Source organism: Pezoporus occidentalis, unplaced genomic scaffold, assembly GCF_034315485.1.
Source record: "Pezoporus occidentalis ecotype Australia unplaced genomic scaffold, CSIRO_AGI_Poc_V1 ctg39, whole genome shotgun sequence".
Lineage (NCBI taxonomy): Eukaryota > Metazoa > Chordata > Aves > Psittaciformes > Psittacidae > Pezoporus > Pezoporus occidentalis.
In genome coordinates this window covers 5419547-5438056 of record NW_026915713.1, presented here as the reverse complement: position 1 = coordinate 5438056, position 18510 = coordinate 5419547, and the positions used below count along the sequence as shown (strand labels likewise).

The 18510-nt window shown below is 46.1% G+C and overlaps 1 protein-coding gene across 1 annotated transcript in view; it reads left to right on the top strand.

Annotated features, from left to right (window-relative positions):
- Positions 1–8569: 8569 nt before the first annotated feature.
- Positions 8570–18510, top strand: part of SLC35F1 (solute carrier family 35 member F1) — a 239156-nt gene continuing 229215 nt past the window's right edge. Inside the window, exon 1 of the mRNA XM_062632436.1 lies at positions 8570–9088. Within this exon, the coding sequence (XP_062488420.1) occupies positions 8883–9088 (206 nt within the window). The 5' untranslated portion in view covers positions 8570–8882. The remainder of the gene's footprint in view (positions 9089–18510) is intronic.

The window sequence follows — 18510 nt, the reverse complement described above, 5'->3', positions numbered from 1 at the left end:
ACCCCTCTGCTCTTACTTGTAATTTCAAAAGCTCCTGAACAATTTCAGAGGGTCTCAAGCATGGGGATGGGTCCTGGTTTTGCATAAGAGATTTCCATTCTTCACTAAAAGTCTTTGATACAAAATTTGAATCATGTTTTGCCATTTCGTAGACTTTGAAAGGACACTCACCCTGCAGTAACTTTGGGCTTTACTGCCCATTTTTCTTTCTGATAAATCTTTTGGATAGGTTGAGGTGAAGAGAGTTGAATCTGAATCTGTAGATGCTGTCTGTGCTTCTCCAAGGAAAGGGAGGACTCAGCAAGCAGAAGGACCAGCAGTATCTGGCAGGCTTTTCATATGACAGTAGGCAGTAGTTTAAAGGATTAGCTGTCAGGTAATACATCTTAATGGGTACAAATCAGCCTTTAAGTCAAGCTGTGAAATGTTTTGCATCTATAGCACTCTTCTGGTACTTGGTCTCCAGTACTCCTGTGCTGAGCTACTGAGTCTGAAAAAGCTAAGAGACAGTCCCAGTCATCGCAACTGGATTTAAACTCTGTTACCCAGGCCTTGCTTCCTTTTGAAGGATTTCATAGTATGTACAGGAGCACATTATGATGGGATTTACTAGCTTTTACTTCAACATAGGCATTACATCTGTCTGCTAAGTATTAGATATCCTTATTGCTGAGGACAGCTCTTGCTTCAGTTGGCATGACAGTTAAATCTTTAAATACTCACCAGAATATGATAGGCATGTTCATTAATCCCAGTGTAGTATGGAGCAAATCTGGTTGCTTGTATATCAGGGCAAGCACATTCTTCATCCTATTCCTCTGCTCTTTGCCCTAAGTGCAGAGCAGGGCAGGGCTCCTGCTCTGCAGTTACATACAAACATGCATAGGGATAAGAAGAAAGCCTGTGTTTGCCAGAGCAGTTTATGCACCTGCAACAAAAGGATGGAACCAGGTAAAATTTCTCCTAAGTCCTGCATCTGTTGTTTATCCTGGGAGCTAGTTGAACGGGATCTGAGAAAAAAGGAGCAAGTCAAAAGGAGCTAGCATCCCGGTCAGCAAAAAGAGCTGAATTTGGTCCAGTGCTTTCACCCACAGACTCTGATTTCCATATCTCTTTTTGAAATTCAGTGTTCATTCAGAGAAATCTTTATTGGCCATTAGCATATTCTCAGACTGTAAAACTTCCTGTAGAGGGTACTGTGGGACATGACTTCTTTGATCATCAAATCTAACCTCTGGAATCAAGCAGGATTAACCACTGAAATAATCCCACTTCCCATGTATCCATCTTTACCTTGAACACTCCTAATGATGCTGACATAATGAGCTCATTAGGTGATACCTTCCTAAGCATGAGTCGTTCTGTTAATCATGTCTGCTGTGGCTATTTCAGTAATTCAGAACTAAAATAATAAGAGTTGAAGAAAGCCTTGAACCTGATGGTAACTTCCTTAAATTGCCCAAAAGGCTGAACTATTTGCAAAGTGTGAGTAGCAGGTGTGACTCTATTGCCCCCCAAAGCAATGCTTTTCACCTTCATTTCTAAGTCCTTCAGAACACTAGCTTTTGGACTTGGTTCAACATCAATCCCTCCTCTGACTCCCTTGCAGAATTGCGGTTGTCTTGCCAGTGAGGCCTGCAAAACAGAATGATACATGGAAAAAGATAACATGAAAAGGCACTTTGCACTTGACAAGGAGAACGTGTTAGTATCTGAAGAACAGCCTTTACTTTTAAAAGATTAAAATATTTTGCAAAAATATGCCAGACATAAAGAATCACTGAAAACCAACAATAAATATGCCCACATGGTGTTGCTCCTGAAGGAAGTATTCTAATTTTTGTCTGTTTTTATTAGCTGTGACCTCTATTAATGGATACCCTAAATGATCAGTTGGTCATGGACACTTTGAACTCTTGACTGAGGCAATAACCCCAAGAGGTGCTCATCTCTCCAGTTCAGCAAGGAGAACTCTATTGCAAAAGAGCTGAATCTCTACTGTTTCTACCAATAAATTTGAGTAATTAAGAATTTCCTTTGGTCAAGCACTTTGTTGTTGCTTTACATTAATTTTATTTTCACTCTTGTACAATGCCATGTGGGAATAAGTTACTTTATACTCAGACTTTTGAGTTTTTCTGTAACTTTGTGCTGACAAAGTGAACAATAGTGAAAAGATTACTCTTCCTAGCTGTTTTGCCTTCCAGAGTTTTCTGACCTCACAGCTACACATGCACAGCCTGTCAAAACACAACTCACCACAATGAACATCATAATTCACAGGACTGTGGGATAATTTTCCTTGAAAGGGAGCTCAGGAAGTCTCTGGTCCAATCTCCTACCCATGGGAGGGTGAACCATGAGTTGAGACCAGTTGGCTCAGGGCTTTTTCCAGTTTGGTCTTGAAAACCTCTAAGGATGGAGACTTTCTATCCTGGGCAGTCTGTGCCATTGCTTGATGGAATTAATAAAGCAGCTGTGAGTTCTTGTAGCCTGTAACCTAAAGATGCTATGATTTGGTGTCTTCAGAGCATCATCGTGCTAGAAAAAAAGCCCGTTTGTTCTTGTATATCCCAGACTTTAGGGCAGCCTCAAGGTGTAACCAACAGCTCCTGACAGCCCCAGGTGGCCCCAGGAAGTTAGAAATGATAGAAAGCCATTTTGTTTTTTTTTGCTTCCAACAGGATATTCTGCCTTCAATATAGCTGATCCAAGTACTGTACCAAAAAAAAACCACAGAAGGCCGCACAAAGGTCAGTTGTCTTCCTCCCCCTACAGAATTAATTAAGATGTTGTTGTGTTGTCACAGATGTATGGATCAGCTCTGAGAAGGCAGCTCTGTGCAGCAGGAGCCAAGGCAGGTGGGACTAGAGGTACACAAGGCCAGAAAGTAAAACCATGAGAAGTTTGAATGAACATGAAAGGCAGTAGAGATGCAGATGTGGTCACACCAAATGGATGGACCATGCAGACAAAATGAAGAGGGAAAAGCTGAACCTGTCAGCACCGCCACAGCTACTGCTTGAAAGCATGACCCTTCTGCTTCTGCCTCCTGCAGCCTGTCCATGACCAGGGACTTCTCCCCATAGTCAGATGCCACTCCCCATGGCCCCAGGACCCTGGAGAAGGACCGTGATGCTCTCACCCTCATCTGGGCTGGGACTGCCATCCCTGGGGTCTTGTTTGCACCTCCAAGAGGTTTGATTTAGGTTTTGTTTCCTCTGGGAGCTTTGACAGCAGTAATTAGAAACTCAGAGACCTCTGAAAGTGAAGCGTTATTAACTAGGACAAAAGTCTTTCAATGAAATGTATTATAATAACACTAAGGCATACAATATGTATGGCTGGGTTTCCCTAGAGTTTAGCACATTTGCTGTTTGGGAAGCCCCTTTAATTACTCCATAGGCTGTCTAATGGCTTTCCTGCCTGACAAAATGCACTCCTGTTCTTCTGATGTGAATTGCTTTAGATGTTGAAACACTTTTTCTAAATGTAATTCTTGTCCAGCAAAACTGCTCTGTCACCCTGGAGTCTGGCAGTGTGTCTCTGTCCTCTCACCTCAAGAGAGTGATGGGCCAAGAGGACCTCAAGATCAACTTATGCAACCTCCTACACATTGCAGGCCTCTACAGTTCACTGAGTTACCTCTGTATTGAAGCTGTGTGATGAAACTGGAGCAGTGAAATGGCTCTTATCCAAGGGCAACTTCCTTCTTGCAAACCTCTGCTTGTCAGACTGTTGGTTATCTCTTGCAAATGGACTAATAAACTACCTCTGCTGTGAAGTGTGTCTCCCTTCCCATTTTAGGAAGTCAGTTTCTAGTTATCCTTGGGCTAGCATGCCTAATTCACCATAAGGCACCTAGATATATGGATAGCTCTGCATGCAGGAGGGACAAGGGCAAGGCTTATTCCTAAGGCAGGGAAAAAGGCTCCTAGACAAAGAGAATGGCTAAGTCTACTGTGTTAGACCCGAAAAATGTTTCCCAAGTTGTGAGTCAAAGTGTGCCTCTGACCTGCTCCCTGGGTCCCAAGGCAGAGAAGAGCCCTCCTCTGCAGCCTGGCCTTCCAGAGGCATCAGCCAGAGCAGTGCCCTTTTCACATGGCAGGCAAAGGGTTTCCCAAGTGTGGGCACGAGAGCTAGGGATGATGCACGAGTGAACTAAGTCTGCAAGACTGAGTGTTTTCTGTAAACAGTATGGAGAAGTAAAGAAATAAACCAGTATTAGATTGTCATATTCCCTCTGAAAAGGACTTCTCAAGACTTGTTTCTTCAGTCTCAAGGGGAATTGGTTTGATTTTTCACATCTGTGTATCACGTTTTCTGATTGCTGAACGGTGAGAAGGGTACTGTTGAAAAGGGTTATTGTTGTTCCATAGAGGAAAAGGGTTATTTTAAAAACTTTTTATTTCTGGATAAGTAGAGGCACTTAAATCAGAGTGCACACAATTGACATTCAATTATGTAATGAGGATGGAGAGGAAGCACACAATAAAACAAATACAAGTAACTTTAACGTGGTTTATTGAAAAAAACAATTGGATTGAAAATGCTATCGGGCTGTGGAAAAAATAGCATCACATGATGATTACAAATTCATTTCTCTTTTGCTAGGATATTAGGGACTTCTTCACGCTTGCTTTTTTGGTATTGAATATCGACGAGGGAAATAACAGTCTGCCTCCCTGCAGCTTTCTGAGTTGATGAGCTGTTGTTGCTTTCTTTTGAGATTCAGCTTTCTTTCCAGCCTGAGGTTTTCAGTCTGTTAGTGACCTATGCTACAAGCAAGGCAGGAAAGTTAATACACTTCTTAATTAACCTCTGCAGGATTCATTTATTTTTACACAAATTAGGAGAAGGACAAGTATGTAACGCTTGCAACTGCCTAAAATCTGCTGGTGAAGGCATGGCTACTATGAACTCTGCTGAAACGATAGCTGCAGCAGTGAAGCAAGTGAAATCTTGAAGAAGAGGCAATCATAAGTGAGACAGGAGCTCTCCCCATCCTCCTCCAGAGAAACTGAGCTGCTGCAGATGTTCTGGTTCTGAACTGCTTGTGAACCTTGTGCTAAGGCATTCATACTTGTTGCTCACCCCAGGTGATGGAAATGAATAAACTCTATTTAATTTTACCCTTTCTGTATTGTATAATGTACTTTTTTATATGAACTCAGCTGCTTGGATTCAGGCTCCAATGGTATCGCAGTGTAATTCTCCCTGTCTCTTTGTGTGTGCATAAATATTCCCCTGCAAGAGCAAAAATTATTACAATCAGTTGGTATATTGCCTCATGCAACTAACAAGAAATATAAAACATTTTTATGATGCATGAGAAAAATAGGCATTGTTGCCCACAACCTTCTTACCCCTTGTGAGACACAGTTGGGGTGCTTCTCCTTGCTTGTGCTACAAGGGAGTGAGGAGCCAGCGGGAGGACAGAAGTGGAGGCCAGTGGTATGAGGTTCAACAAAGCAAAGTGCTGGGTCCTGCACTTAGGCCACAACAACCCAATGCAATGCTACAGGTTTGGGAAGAGTGGCTGACCTGGGGGTATTGGTCAACAGCTGCTGAACATGGGCCAGTGGAGTGCCCGAGCAGACAAGAAGGCCAACAGCATCCTACTCTAGAAACAGCGCAGCCAGTAGGGCCAGGGCAGTGATTGTCCCCCTGTACTCAGCACTGGTGAGGCTGCACTTTGAATACAGTGCCTGGTTCTGGGCCCCTCACTGCAAGAAATACATTGAGATTCTGGAGCGTGTCCAAAGCAGGGCAATGAAGTCAAAGGATCCAGAGCACAAGTGTTATGAGGAAACGCTGAGGGAACTGGGGTTACGTAGCTGAAGAAAAGGAGGCTGGAGAGGAGACTTCATCAGGCTTTACAACTACCTGAAGCGAGGCTGTAGTGAGGCGGGTGTTGGTCTCTTCTCCCAGGTAATAAGCATTATGATGAGAGGAAATGGCCTCAAGTTGTGCCAGGGGAGGGTTAGATTGGATATTAGGAAAAAATGTCTTCACTGAAAAGGTTGCCAAGCACTGGAACAGGCTGCCTAGGGAAGTGGTGGATTCACCATCCCTGGAGAGAATCAGGCTAAGAGTGCTCAGACTGTGTGGGATACTGAGCAACTCGAACAGCATCTTGAGTAATTATTAAAATGTTAAAAAATGCTGCTCCCAATCAGTCACTGGTGATTGTATGATGCAGTCAACTGCTGATATTACTGAACAGAACACATCCAGAATAATTGTTCCTCCCAGTAATTTTGTCTAATCATGGAAAAAAAGCAGTGAGGATAAACTGCAACATTAAACACACGAAGCTATGGGATGGTGTAATGCTACACATGAGGTATGATATTAAGACAAAGTGAAAAGTAAACAATTTTATTGGACACAGCAAAAGTTTGGCATCGTATTTATGATAGACCTGCGTGTGCAAGAAATCCACTTGTCACATCAGCAGCAGGGCTGTCTGCATGGCCCGACAGTTTCTCTCCACATCGGTAAAAAGGGGGCTGCCAAATAAGGGAGCTATCCCGAGGACAGGAGCTCCCTAGAGCCCCCCAGTGTTTATCAGCAGACCGCAAAACTGGACTTCAGGTATGCATCCATTTGGTTCAATCAGGAGGAATAAAGCTACACAAATACTGTTCTGATCCACTCAGCTGCCAGGTTAGTCCGAAATGGCCACTGAGCACCCAGAAGCAAAGACCCCTCTTACCCAACCGCTCTCACACTGGCACAGGGAGTATTTCCGGAATACTTGCAGTCATCATCCAGCTGCAGTCTGGAGAAACACAACGTTTAATGACAGGCATGGAAGTGTTAGCACATGGGTGCTGGAGGTACCTAGGACAGAGGTGAGCATGTGAGCTGAAGGTGCTGCGGCTGGACTCACGCAGTGAGGGCACACAGCAGTGATGGCTGCATGGAGCAGCCAGCCCTCCACCTATATCCTCGTAGTGCCCCAGCTGCAGACACGGTGGCTCTGGAGGCTCTGCCCCTTCCACTTCCAGGAGCTGCCAAGGAGAATGAAGCTCATCTCTCCTCTTAGGGAAACGTGGTTGCCATGGGGGGGAATAGGAGAGAGGAGAATCTTGTAGTAGCATAATCTGATTCAACTGAGGTTCGGTTCATGCTGAAAACAGCTGGAATTTTGCCCAGAAGAGAGAATGAACTTTGGAGGATTTCGAGTGATCAAGCCCCATCTTCAAAAGCATTCCTCTGGTACAGCAACATGCTCCACTGGATGTCGTCTGCAGACCTGTTAGACTGAGGCTGCTGAAGTACTCAGAGTAAACCGACATATTAAACATTAATACTGGCAAAAGGAATAGTTCCTATAAACAGACATCACCGACCTGAAATCTAGTCATAAAAAAAAAAGGCAAAAGTAATTTCGAGTATTACATCCATCTGATTTCCCTGGGGGACACTCCACAGCTTTATAACCACATTTCCCTGCCTTTTACGAATGTTCCTCTCACCTTCACGGCTCTGTATGAGGTTCACACAAACAGGAATGTAGGGAAGGGGTCTTTCACAAAAATAAGTGTAGGGGGAACAATGGAACGGAAAAGGTGAAATTTTAAATTTATTTCACTTAAAGGACTTTGCAAAATTACCATGTAATAGGTTTCAAAGAGACACGGTCGGTGTAAAAGATACGGACACTTTTCACCTCCTCCGAGCCCAGTTCAATTTTTAAAGTGAAATATCTTACTCTGTAGAATACGAAATATTATACCCACATTCAAACCACATCTTCTGAGAGACAGTCCCATATTTGAAAGAGACTCACACAACACTCTGTTACAAGCTTCGCCCTGGCATGAACTTGAAGTGCCCCATCCCTGAAGAAAATGCATGGAGCTCTGAACTTGGTGGCAGCCGCCATCCCTCCTGCGGTCCCTTACGGGCTTCCCTGGCAGTGTAAGAGCAGGGGTGGTGGCCGGGAGCATTTTTTATTGCCTTTTTCCAATTCACTGGAGCCAATGCAGGCCACACCACGTTTCAGAGGGCAGATGGGTGGCAGTTCCGAGGTGCTCGCACCTTCCCGGCCAGCCGAGGAGGAGGTGCCCTGTTGCCTGGCTGTAGGCAACAGTCAGTGGACTACCAAAAACCAACCCACCACAAAAAGTCTGCTAAACACCCCAGAGGAAAAACAGCGGCTATTTAATGAGGGAAAGTTTGGGGATAAGCAGCGCTATCCTGCCTTCCCTTTGCCGCCCCAGAGGGAGGGGACGGGACGGCGGCACCAGCCTGCCTGGAGGTAGCCCCCATCCCGAATCCCCCCCTCCCGAATACCGCTCCTCCGGGGAGCCCCCTAATCCCGACCGACCGCCAACACCCCGGGGAGCGCCCTGCGTTGGGGGGGCGGGGGAGCTGCCGCCGCCACCGGCGCCCCCTGGCGGCCTCCGCCGCTCTCGTCCGGCGGAGCCGCGGCGTGCAGGGGCGGGCGTCGCTACACCCGGCTCCGAGGGGACTCCGCCGCCTCCGTGACGGGCCGGGCCGGGTCGGGTCGGGAGCCGTGCGCTGGGGGTGCGCGGGGCGGAGGCGAGCCGGGAACAAAGGAGATCGGGGCGGCGCAGCGGCGGCGGCTCCGCTGGGGGGAGGCACCGGCTGGCTGGGCGCGGGGGGTGTGGGGAGGAGGAGGAGGAGAAGGAGGGTCGCCAAACTGCTGCCACTTCGCCGACCGTGAGCGGCACTCGCTGGAGGCGGTGGCGGCAGCCCGCCCCTCGCTGCATGGCAGCCCAGTGAGGGAGGAGCGGGCGAGGGTCTGGCGCTGCCCGGAAGCCGAGGGAGCCAGCGCCGGCGGCAGCAGCGCCCCGCCGCCCTCCCGCCGGGATGCGCCCCGCTCTCCGCTGAGGCGCAGCCCCGCAGCGATGCTCTCCCCCGAGCGCCACCGCCACCACCGCCACCCCCCGCCGCCGCAGCCGCCGCCGTCGCCGCACCACCCGCCGCAGCCCAGCCATGTCGTGGCCACCATCGAGAACCTGCCGGCGGAGGGCGGCAGCGGCGGCGGCGGCAGGAGCGGCATCTCCGCGCCCTCCTCCAGCGTGCGCCAGAGGATCAGGAAAGTGTTGAACAGGTGAGGCCGGGATGTGCTCGGGCGGCTCTGCGCAGCTCTCCGCCCCGCCGCCGCTCGCCGCGGGGAGCGCAGGTCCCGGGGGCGGCCGTCGGGTGAGCCCGGCCCGGCCCGGCCCCTCGGCGGCGTGGGCACGAAGGCTCCGGCAGAGCGGCTCGCTCTGCTGCGCCGGGCGGGCAGCGCCTTTCCCCGCAGGAGCCGCGGAGGCAGGGGGCGGTGGCGCGGAGCCTCTCCCGGCCCATTGCTGCCTCCCAGGCGGCGGGGTGATGGGCGGCTCCGGCCCGTTCCCTCCTTCCCCTCCGGGGCCGGTGCTGATCGCACCTGTCCTGCCCGCAGGCGCATCCCCACACCGGGGCCCCTGCGCCTCCCGCCTGTCTCGGCTTCCCTGCCCAGGGTCACGGCGGGGAGGAAGGACCACGCGTAGCCGGTACCGCAGCCTGACCGGTGGTGGAGAGTTGGAACGGCGGCGCCGGGCGGGAGGGCGGCAGGGAAGGGGCGCCCCTCGTCCCGGCGGGGTCCGCCAGCAGCGGGGCTTTGCCCGGACCCGATCAGGTGTCGCGGGCAGCATGCTGTGGCTGCGGGAGCGGGCTGCCGGCGGGACGGTGGCTTGTCCCCTCGCCTGTGCGTGCGGCTCGGGATTGCCAGCGCAAAACGAGGGAAGCGCAAGGTGCTAGGGGTAAATAATTCACCGAACGCACAAGGAAACACTGGAACCATCCTATTCAAATCCTTTACGCTCTTTGCCAGTTGATTCTTTTGCATTACATTTGATTAGGGCTGAGGTTTTTGCCATAAAACTTGTCTATCCAGAGCCTAACCGATTGCACTTCTCCAAAAGGCGCTCCTGCCTGAAAAGCCGTCTGAAGCTATCCCTTTCTGCCCAGTGACTTTTACGTGCTGAATAGAGCGGTTGCAGGGTTATGGGCAGCAATGTGATGGTGCCTATCAGTGCCGGCCTCTTTGTCCCCAGTTTAGTATCAGACACATGTAATATTTATATGCTAATAAGAAAAACGGCTGTTCTATCCGGAATTCACTAGTTTTGAAGGTGAATGTCTTTTACTCTTTCAAGCCTTTAAACATTAGGAAATTATGATTGTTACTATCTTTGTTATAGATACCTGAAGGTATTTGATTGTTCACAGATCACTGCTGTTAGATGCAGCTAATTAACTGCAACCATTGTAGGAGGATCTTCAAACACATCAGTAAGGGAGGAAATATTTATCCTTTGTTATTCAAGCATGAGAAGGATCGAAAAGAAGTTTAAACAAGTAAGAGCTGCTTCAGCTCAATTATACATTTCCTTATACATGCATGTTAGTAACTCTCAGCATAGTCAGATTCACTCAATTCCTCAACCCAACTGTCTTGTGTCATTTTGGCTGTCGTGTGCTTGCAAAATCCTGCTCTCCTTCTGCTTGGTCATCCTGAGGTGTGTGTCCATCCTGAAACAAGACACTAGAGGAAAGAAGTTTTCTCAGGGGCAGTAAGAAAGGAATTAAGATGTGGTGAGGGGATCAGATACAGAAGCAACATATACTCCTGTTCAGGGGTAGTAATAGTGAGGGAGCCATCAAGTTGACCATGGTCTTCATGGCTAGAAGATGTTGGATTAATTCATATAGGTCAAGCATTTACCATGCTTATGCATGTATATGATTCTCAGCCATAGAAAAGAGTCAAGTAAGTATTTATTATTTTAGATAAATGATTGAAATGAGAATATGGAGTTTTTTGTTGTTTTGTTGTTTTTTTTTAAGGGAGAAAGGATAGAAATTGGCTCCAGTGACCGAAGTTCAAATCTTTGTCTGTTTCACAAACTTGAATCTAGAAATGAGATCTCCCATTGCCCAGAAGAGCACCCTAATGAACAGGAGCCCTGTCACTTTTTCATAGAATCATAGAATGGTTTGGGTTGAGTTGAAAGGGACCTTAAAGATCATTGAGTTCCAACCCCTCTGCCATAGGTGGGGACACCTCACACTAGAGCAGGTTGTTCAAAGCCCCGTCCAGCCTGGCCTTGAGCACTGTCAAGGATGGGCAGCCACAGCCTCTCTGGGCAATCTGTGCCAGTGCCTCATCAATGTGACAGTAAAAGATTTCTTCCTAATATCTAATCTAAATCTACCCTCTGTCAGTTTAAAACCATTACTTCTTCTCCTACCACTACTTACTCTTATGAAAAGTCCCTCTCCAGATTTCTTACGGGCCCCCTTCAGGTACTAGAAGGCTGCTGTAAGATTTTCCTGGATCCTTCTCTTCTCCAGGCTGAACAAGCCTAAGTCTCTCAGCCTGTCTTCATAGAAGAGGTGCTCCGGCCCTCATGAACCTGTTCATGAACATGTTCTTTTCTCCTCTTCAGGCATGAAATGAAAGTCATTTTTTTCCAAATGTATGTGATTTGTGGAGTGGGAGAAGACTTGTTACTGTGGTGTTTTAAAACAGCCTTTTCCTTGTGTAAGAGAATCCTCAGCACATCCAGAAGTCTGTATCAGGGGAAATACTGCCTGAGTTAGGTTTCCTTTGTCTTTACATGGGATCTAATGATACAGCCCATGTAAGGTCATGGCTTTCATGCAATATTTCTGTTGATAGAGTGAAGTGACACAGTGAAATGGATGCTCACACAATGAAAATGTTTTCATCTTCTGTGGGAACAATAACATGCAAATGTGTAAGGGAAAGGAAGAAATATATATGGTATATTCCTAAAGAAGCAGGAGCCCAGAACAAACTAAGCATTGGCTTCTTCAGTTAATGCTGTTCTGCTAGAATAGGGTAGCACTTTCTCCGTGCTATCTCTACCATTTTGTGCACTATTTGCTTGAGACCCATTTGTGAAAGGTCTCTGATTGACTCATTGGGTTGAGCTCTTGTACGTCTGTTTTCTGCTAGACAAAATGGGGGCTTCTCAGGAAGATGAACAAAACAAAAAGCTTGACAACAGAAACCTGCTTGTAGCTAGTGGAATCATAGAATGGTTTGGGTTGCAAGGGACCTTTAAGGGTCACTGAGTCCAGCCCCCCTGCAGTGGGCAGGGATATCTTCAACTAGATCAGGTTGCTCAGAGCCACATCCAACCTGACCTTGAATGTTTCCAGGGATGGGGCACCCAGCGCTCTCTGGGCAACCTGTGCCAGTGTTTCAACACCCTCATTGTGAAAAATTTATTGCTTACATATATGTAGTCTAAACCTACCCTCATTTAGTTTAGAACTATTACTCCTTATCCTATCACAATGGGCCTTGCCAAAAAGCCTTTCCCCAGCGACAAGTCAGGGAGGAAATACGACAGCGGGAGAATGGGAACAGACGCTGGCAGAAACTGAGCATCATTTCTCTCTCACTTTATATGCAAGAGTTTGGTCATCCAGGCACTTAGTGATTCCTTAATTGCCTTCAGAGGCTTCTCTTAAAGTTGCTTTACAAGCTATGAAAACGTATCTTAACTTCACCTCCCAACCTCTCCTCCCTGTTCACTCAATAGATCCTGAGGTAATAGAGAAACACTGGAACACCCCCCTCCACAGGGTATTTGAAAAGAGAACATACCGAAAGCAGAGCTGGTGGACTGTAACAGTCTGTTTCAGTGATCGCAGCAAACACTGAGCTCTGTGAAAAAGTTGGCCATGAGAGAAAAGTAAACCACAGAACTGAAGGGTCAGAATCATGGAGGACAGGAGATGCTTGATGAAATTGTGGGATTTACTGGAACAGTTTGGATATAAATCCTGAGCTGCCAGTGGTCCTGAAGAGGACCTGCTGCAACAGGAACAAGCTTCCTGTTATCTTTGAAGTCTGGGAAGGATGGCTTGGAATTGCTGTTGCGTTAAGAGGAAATGCAGATTACATACTGCAAATACGCTCCTGGACCTGTGATTCACACCCATGGTCCATGAATCCCAACTGCAGGGTGCTGCCTGGTACCTTCCTTGTCCCTGGCTGACCCTACCCTGCTACATTGCAAGGGAGAGAAAGAACAGTGTTGGCTGTTTGATTGCTTGCTTGCTTCCACACAGCCTCTGCAAAGACAAAATTGGACTCCACCAACTCTGCTTGCAGAGGACCACTTGATGAGCAGTGACTCACCTGCTCCTCATTGCCTCCCACCTATATCAGGAAGCAAGAAGAAAAGGAGAAAATCATGTGCTTTGGAGTTCTGCGATTCTCCGTGCCTCCACCCCAGCAGCTGCCTGTTTCAGAGGTACCTGTTGGTGGGTCAGAGCTTGTTCTGTGTCTGTCTCCCAGCACAAAAGGGATCTTGTGTCCCTTCCCTGCTCTCCCTAGCTGACCTGAAGGCTCAAGAGCACAGAATCACCTGTCAAATGTTGCCAGTGGCCCCTGAAGACTTCTGAAGCATGGATCTCTTGTTGGAAAGACTGGTCATCACCTCTGCAGAGGAACTGCGCAGAGAATAAACATTGCTGAAACACAGGGGGAACGGGTTGCCACATGATCTCTGTGGGGAATTCTTAAAAATTATTTATCTAAATGAGAGCCAGCAGATGACTGTGGACGTGGGCATGATCTCTTTAGTCCTAGGCATCAGGACAAGGAGGGGAAATGAAGTTTTTCCAAGGAAATAAGTTAATATCTTTGGATAGTGTAACAAAGTTATTTTACCTAAGTAAATGTGAATGTTCTGGTAAACAAAAAATACCATAGCCTCACCAATGAACTCAAGTCTCCAAAGTAACATCTGAGGCTCTGCTATTGTGTTGCTTTCCCTGATGAGAAAGCTGGATGGCACATACAGTTTTCTGGGTTTACCCACTTCTATCTTGTAGTACTTTCTTAAGGAATAAGATCTAGCCATGCCTTATCTTGCTGTTTCAAGGGTATCTTCATGTGCTTCGTATTTTTCAGAAGTTTCCTAAAAATCACATCAGAATATTAGAGGCTTATTCAACTTGATATGAAAAAAATGGAGTAAGAGTAATATGAAGCACTTAGTCCCATGCCATCTTTTAAATAGATTTGTAGTTGTCTGTTCTAGTGAATTGTAAAAGCTGTCTCTCGAGCAGTGTGAGTCTTTCTGTACTTCTTTGTTCACTTACTCACTTTATCCAATAAATTTCAGCCTTGTGCATAATGCCAGTGTATGCTCTAATTGCCACTTCTTTTCTTAGGAAAAGGAAGAAAAAAGAATGTTGCTAATAACTTTAATTCATTAAGCTAGGTAGGGATTTATTGAGCAAAATTATATGAAGAAAACCAGTTTAGATTCTTCTTGTCAGAAAGCCTGCTGTTTGAGTACAGTCTGTGTGAAACTTTTGCCTTTTTAATATGCTACAGGCCAAATTCATCCCTAATAATGGAGTTGAGGAAGAATTTGTCCCACTAGCTGACTAACTTTGAACTTGAATTGTGTGTCAAGGCTACCAAATTCAGAAATGAGAGCTGTTTGAATGACAGTGCAAGTATCAAAAGCTATAACCCTATGATTTTTTTTTCTAATAACATGTATCCACATAGAAAATCAGACAGAGGGAGTTTATATACTTAAAAAGAACCTGAAACTGAATAATAATGAAATTGAGGTAGCGTATTTTGTTGCCCCAAAGCAATACCGTCTTTCAGTTGACTGATCAGAGAGGCAAACAAATCAAATAATTTATGGCATTTTTCCTTAATGAAAAGCAAGTCAAGGATCAAACATACCATTTTGGGAATCCAAAAAAAGAGTGAGTATTCGTAACCTTCAGTTGCTTTGCTTTCTTCTTCAAAACAAAAGGATTGGCTTCTTTTGGGATTTTTATTCTCAAAAAGTATAAATAGCTTCTCAAAGTCCACCCAGAATAACAGTGACTGTAGAAGAATGAGTCTGAGCCCAATTCAGATAGCTGTAGCTCTCCTTTTAGGTAAAAATGCTCATAACATTCTGAAATAAATCAAAGAAAATGAGTTCATAGCATAGATCAAGCAACTAGGTTGTCTTTCTTGTGCCTGTTAGTACTATTCTTTTTGGTCGGGGAAGTGGGAAGGTCATATTTGCCCGTAGGAAAGCATCCTAGCAGAGGATTTAGAACTCAACTGATGAAAAATTGTCCCCCTCACCTTGCTTTTGCTCCTGAGAATTTGCGTCTTAGGAGGTAGCAGCCTTGCTGGTCCTCGTCTGAAATAGTGATACTGTGAATGCACTGCAGTCTGAACCTGACAGTGGACATACTGATTGGGACTGGGAAGAGACTTTTCCTAGGAGGGTCAGTGTGGCAAGACGAAATATGTGGGTGTCTTCTGTCTACCTATGACATTCAGAAGGCTGGTACTTACTGGGTGTCTGTAAGTGGGAATTTTTGACACTGGCTGTGCCGTGGGCTTTGGGAAGGGGTTACTGCCTCTTGAACTAGGGGGTTTCAAAGGAGCAGCACTGTAAATGGCTCCATAGAGAAAGCTAGAGGAATGGACAGAGTGGCTCTTATGGAATGGACAGAGCAGCTTTAATGTGCTAATGAGGGGAAGGCCAGATGCCAGCACTGATCAGAAGAACTCTTTGTGGCTCTGTCTCTTTAGAGATGGCTGGAGTCTCTGTCCTTATCGAGATTGTTTCTGCAGGCAGAGGCAAACACTGGGTCTATTAGTGAGGTGTTCCCTTCCTTTAAGTCAGCAGATAGCCTTACAGATCAGCACTTGAATACCGATTAGGGCTAATTACCAGGAAAGCTTAGGAAAAAGAACTTATTAAAGAAGCTTAACTTTAAAAAAAACTACAAAAATTCACCCCCCAAACCCAACAACAAGAGAGTGCTAGTGCTCAAAGGCTTGTGAGCTGAGCTTAAACTCAGCCGAAATCACCTGTTGCAAGAGTAGCAGTATGGGGACTTGTAAATTGCTACGACTGCAAAGTGTGTACGTATTGGTGGTTGTGAAATTCATGCTGTGAACCGCCTAACCTACCTGTCTCTGCTCTGCTTATTTATATCTGTCATCTGTCCCTCTGGGATTTTTGCTGAAAACACACCAGTTTCAAAGCTTGTCTTTCAGCTTTCTCTGACTTGGTTTCTCTTGTGATTTAAGAAAGCATTCTTCAATAAATATTCACTCTCTGTCATTTTGTCCTAGAGGCACCAAGTGATTGAGTTAGCAGGTTTGACCCTCATGCATCACATTCTCCTCCTGGTGGCTGGAACTAAAGAGCAAGAGGAGGGAGAATCTGCATCCTGGCAGTGCTCACTGAGAGCACCTGTGTGGCAATACCATGCCATACCTCTGCAGAGAGCGTGCCTGCTTTTTGGGATGTGCCATGGTACATGGTGCTAGCCAGATAATTTCCTAGACAGGGTGGATGACCCTTGGTCTCACAAGAAAGGTCTGTCCACAAATGACACCATTTAGGTGCCACCATAAGAAATTGTGACACTTATTAAGCCAGCCTTCTGTTTGCAGCTGATACAGTCATTTTCCCTTGGTGTGGTGGTCAGTTGCTTCCTTACACTGCCTTTTCCCATGGTGATGTGGAAGACAATGCTTCACCTTCAGACAGGTCTGACCTGAGGCAGCCTGTAGGAACTTAGAGGCCTATAGTGAATCTTCTTGTTTGCTGTAACTTTTATTCCTGTCAGAACATGGAGATGAGTCAAAATCTTGGCAAGAAGGATTGGGTTTCTCAAGACTGCATGTTCAGCAGAGTTTCTTATGTCCAGACTAGATTTTTTTGGATGGAAAGCAAGTAAGACTTAATGGTAATCTAGTGATGGGAACAACTTATGTTGGAGATCAGGTTTAACTGTGCTCTGCTTTGCATCCCTGAGGGCTGCTGCAAACACATGGACTGTGATGTCCTCTTGAGATGAAGAACCTCAAAAGGTTGTGGTTCTGTCCTAATGCAAAATTTTGAAAATTGAAAGTTCGGGACAAGAAGATGCTTTTTTTGTTCAGCTCATCTCTCAAGGCATTTCAGGCTTCAAGGTGTTCATTTACAATAGCATGTTATGCTTGAAACAGATTGCTGCATCTCTAATACAGATAAATGAGGTAATTTCTTATCAGTAACACAACCATAATTATTACTTCCCAGGCCCTAGTGTTAATAGCAACCTGTGAGCCAGTGTTAAGTGGTGACAAAATGAAACCAAAATTTGAAACATTTATAGTGATGGCCATTACTTAGCCCTCTCTGGTGTTCATTTGTCAAAGAAACTGTTGCATGTGTATTCAGAAGCCTGCTTCACTGTCTGTTATTGGGCTGCATTGATTTTAAAATGGTGCTGTCTTCCGTGCCACATTCATTCTCATTACTTTTCTCATTTGGCAAATGTTTTGATGTGACCTGATGTGGAAATCAGTTAAGTGGGGATTAAATTTTTCACTATGAAGATGGAGAGGCCCTGGCACAGGTTGCCCAGAGAAGCTGTGCCTGCCCCATCCCTGGCAGTGTTTAAGGCCAGGTTGGACAGGGCTTTGAGCAACCTGGTCTAGGGAAAGGTGTCCCTGCCCATGGCAGGGGCGTTGGAACTAGACGGTCTTTAATGTCCCTTCCAACCCAAACCAGTCTATGATAAATGTTTCCTGCCATTTGGTGAAATGGAGAGGAAGCCATCGGCAGTGTTGGAGGGAGATACCAGCATCTGTTCCTGCTTTGGTACTTCATCAACCTCAGTGAAGAGGAAGAGAGCTCCACAGCTCCACTCCTGGATATATCCCGCCTAGTAACTAAAATCCAGATCTTTAATGTAGCCTTGGGGCTGCTAGCTCAGATGCTTTCAGTGGAAGGGGAAGTTTGGGGTATATTGGCTGAATGAGAGTGATGGCTACAATTTAGAAACCATGGAACTTATCTCTGCCTTTTACTGAAGAGAGGAGTTAGATGTCTAACTCTTGAAGTGGAGGCCTGACAGGAAGGGCCTAATAATTCAAGATGGATAAGGCATAAGCTGTACCCTATCCTATGCTTTCTTTTTTTCTTTTACCAGGGTGCAGTATTCTTCTGTGTGGATCTTTGCTTCCCCCCCCCCCCCCGATGATCAGACAAATGTTGGAAAATACTTAATAAATTAATTACCTTTTGGCTATCCTAAGTCCAGGTATTTTATGGAGCCACTGTGTTTTCAGTGGTTTCTGCAGCCTGATTTAGGCTTTTTACCTTCTGAAATCTGTTCTTACTGGAAGCTGAGTGCCATAATGAAACTGAGCATTTCTTTCCTGTTGCTCTTTTCCTTTTCTCTCTCTGCTACTGCTACAGACATGAAATACTTTTGATTATATTTTTGTTTTAACTCCCTGTTGCCAGTATATTGAGGTCTGTAGGGACTCTTCTGTATAAATTGAAAGTGAGGAAGGACAGCAAATAGCGAGTAGGTTGTGAAGAGTTGAGGAGGGAGCTGGGAAATATTTTCATGGGTATGGGATTTGATACTTGAAGGAAATAAAACTTTAATATTGTAGAGATGATTTTCATCAGGCTGCATATGTGGCTTAAGTAC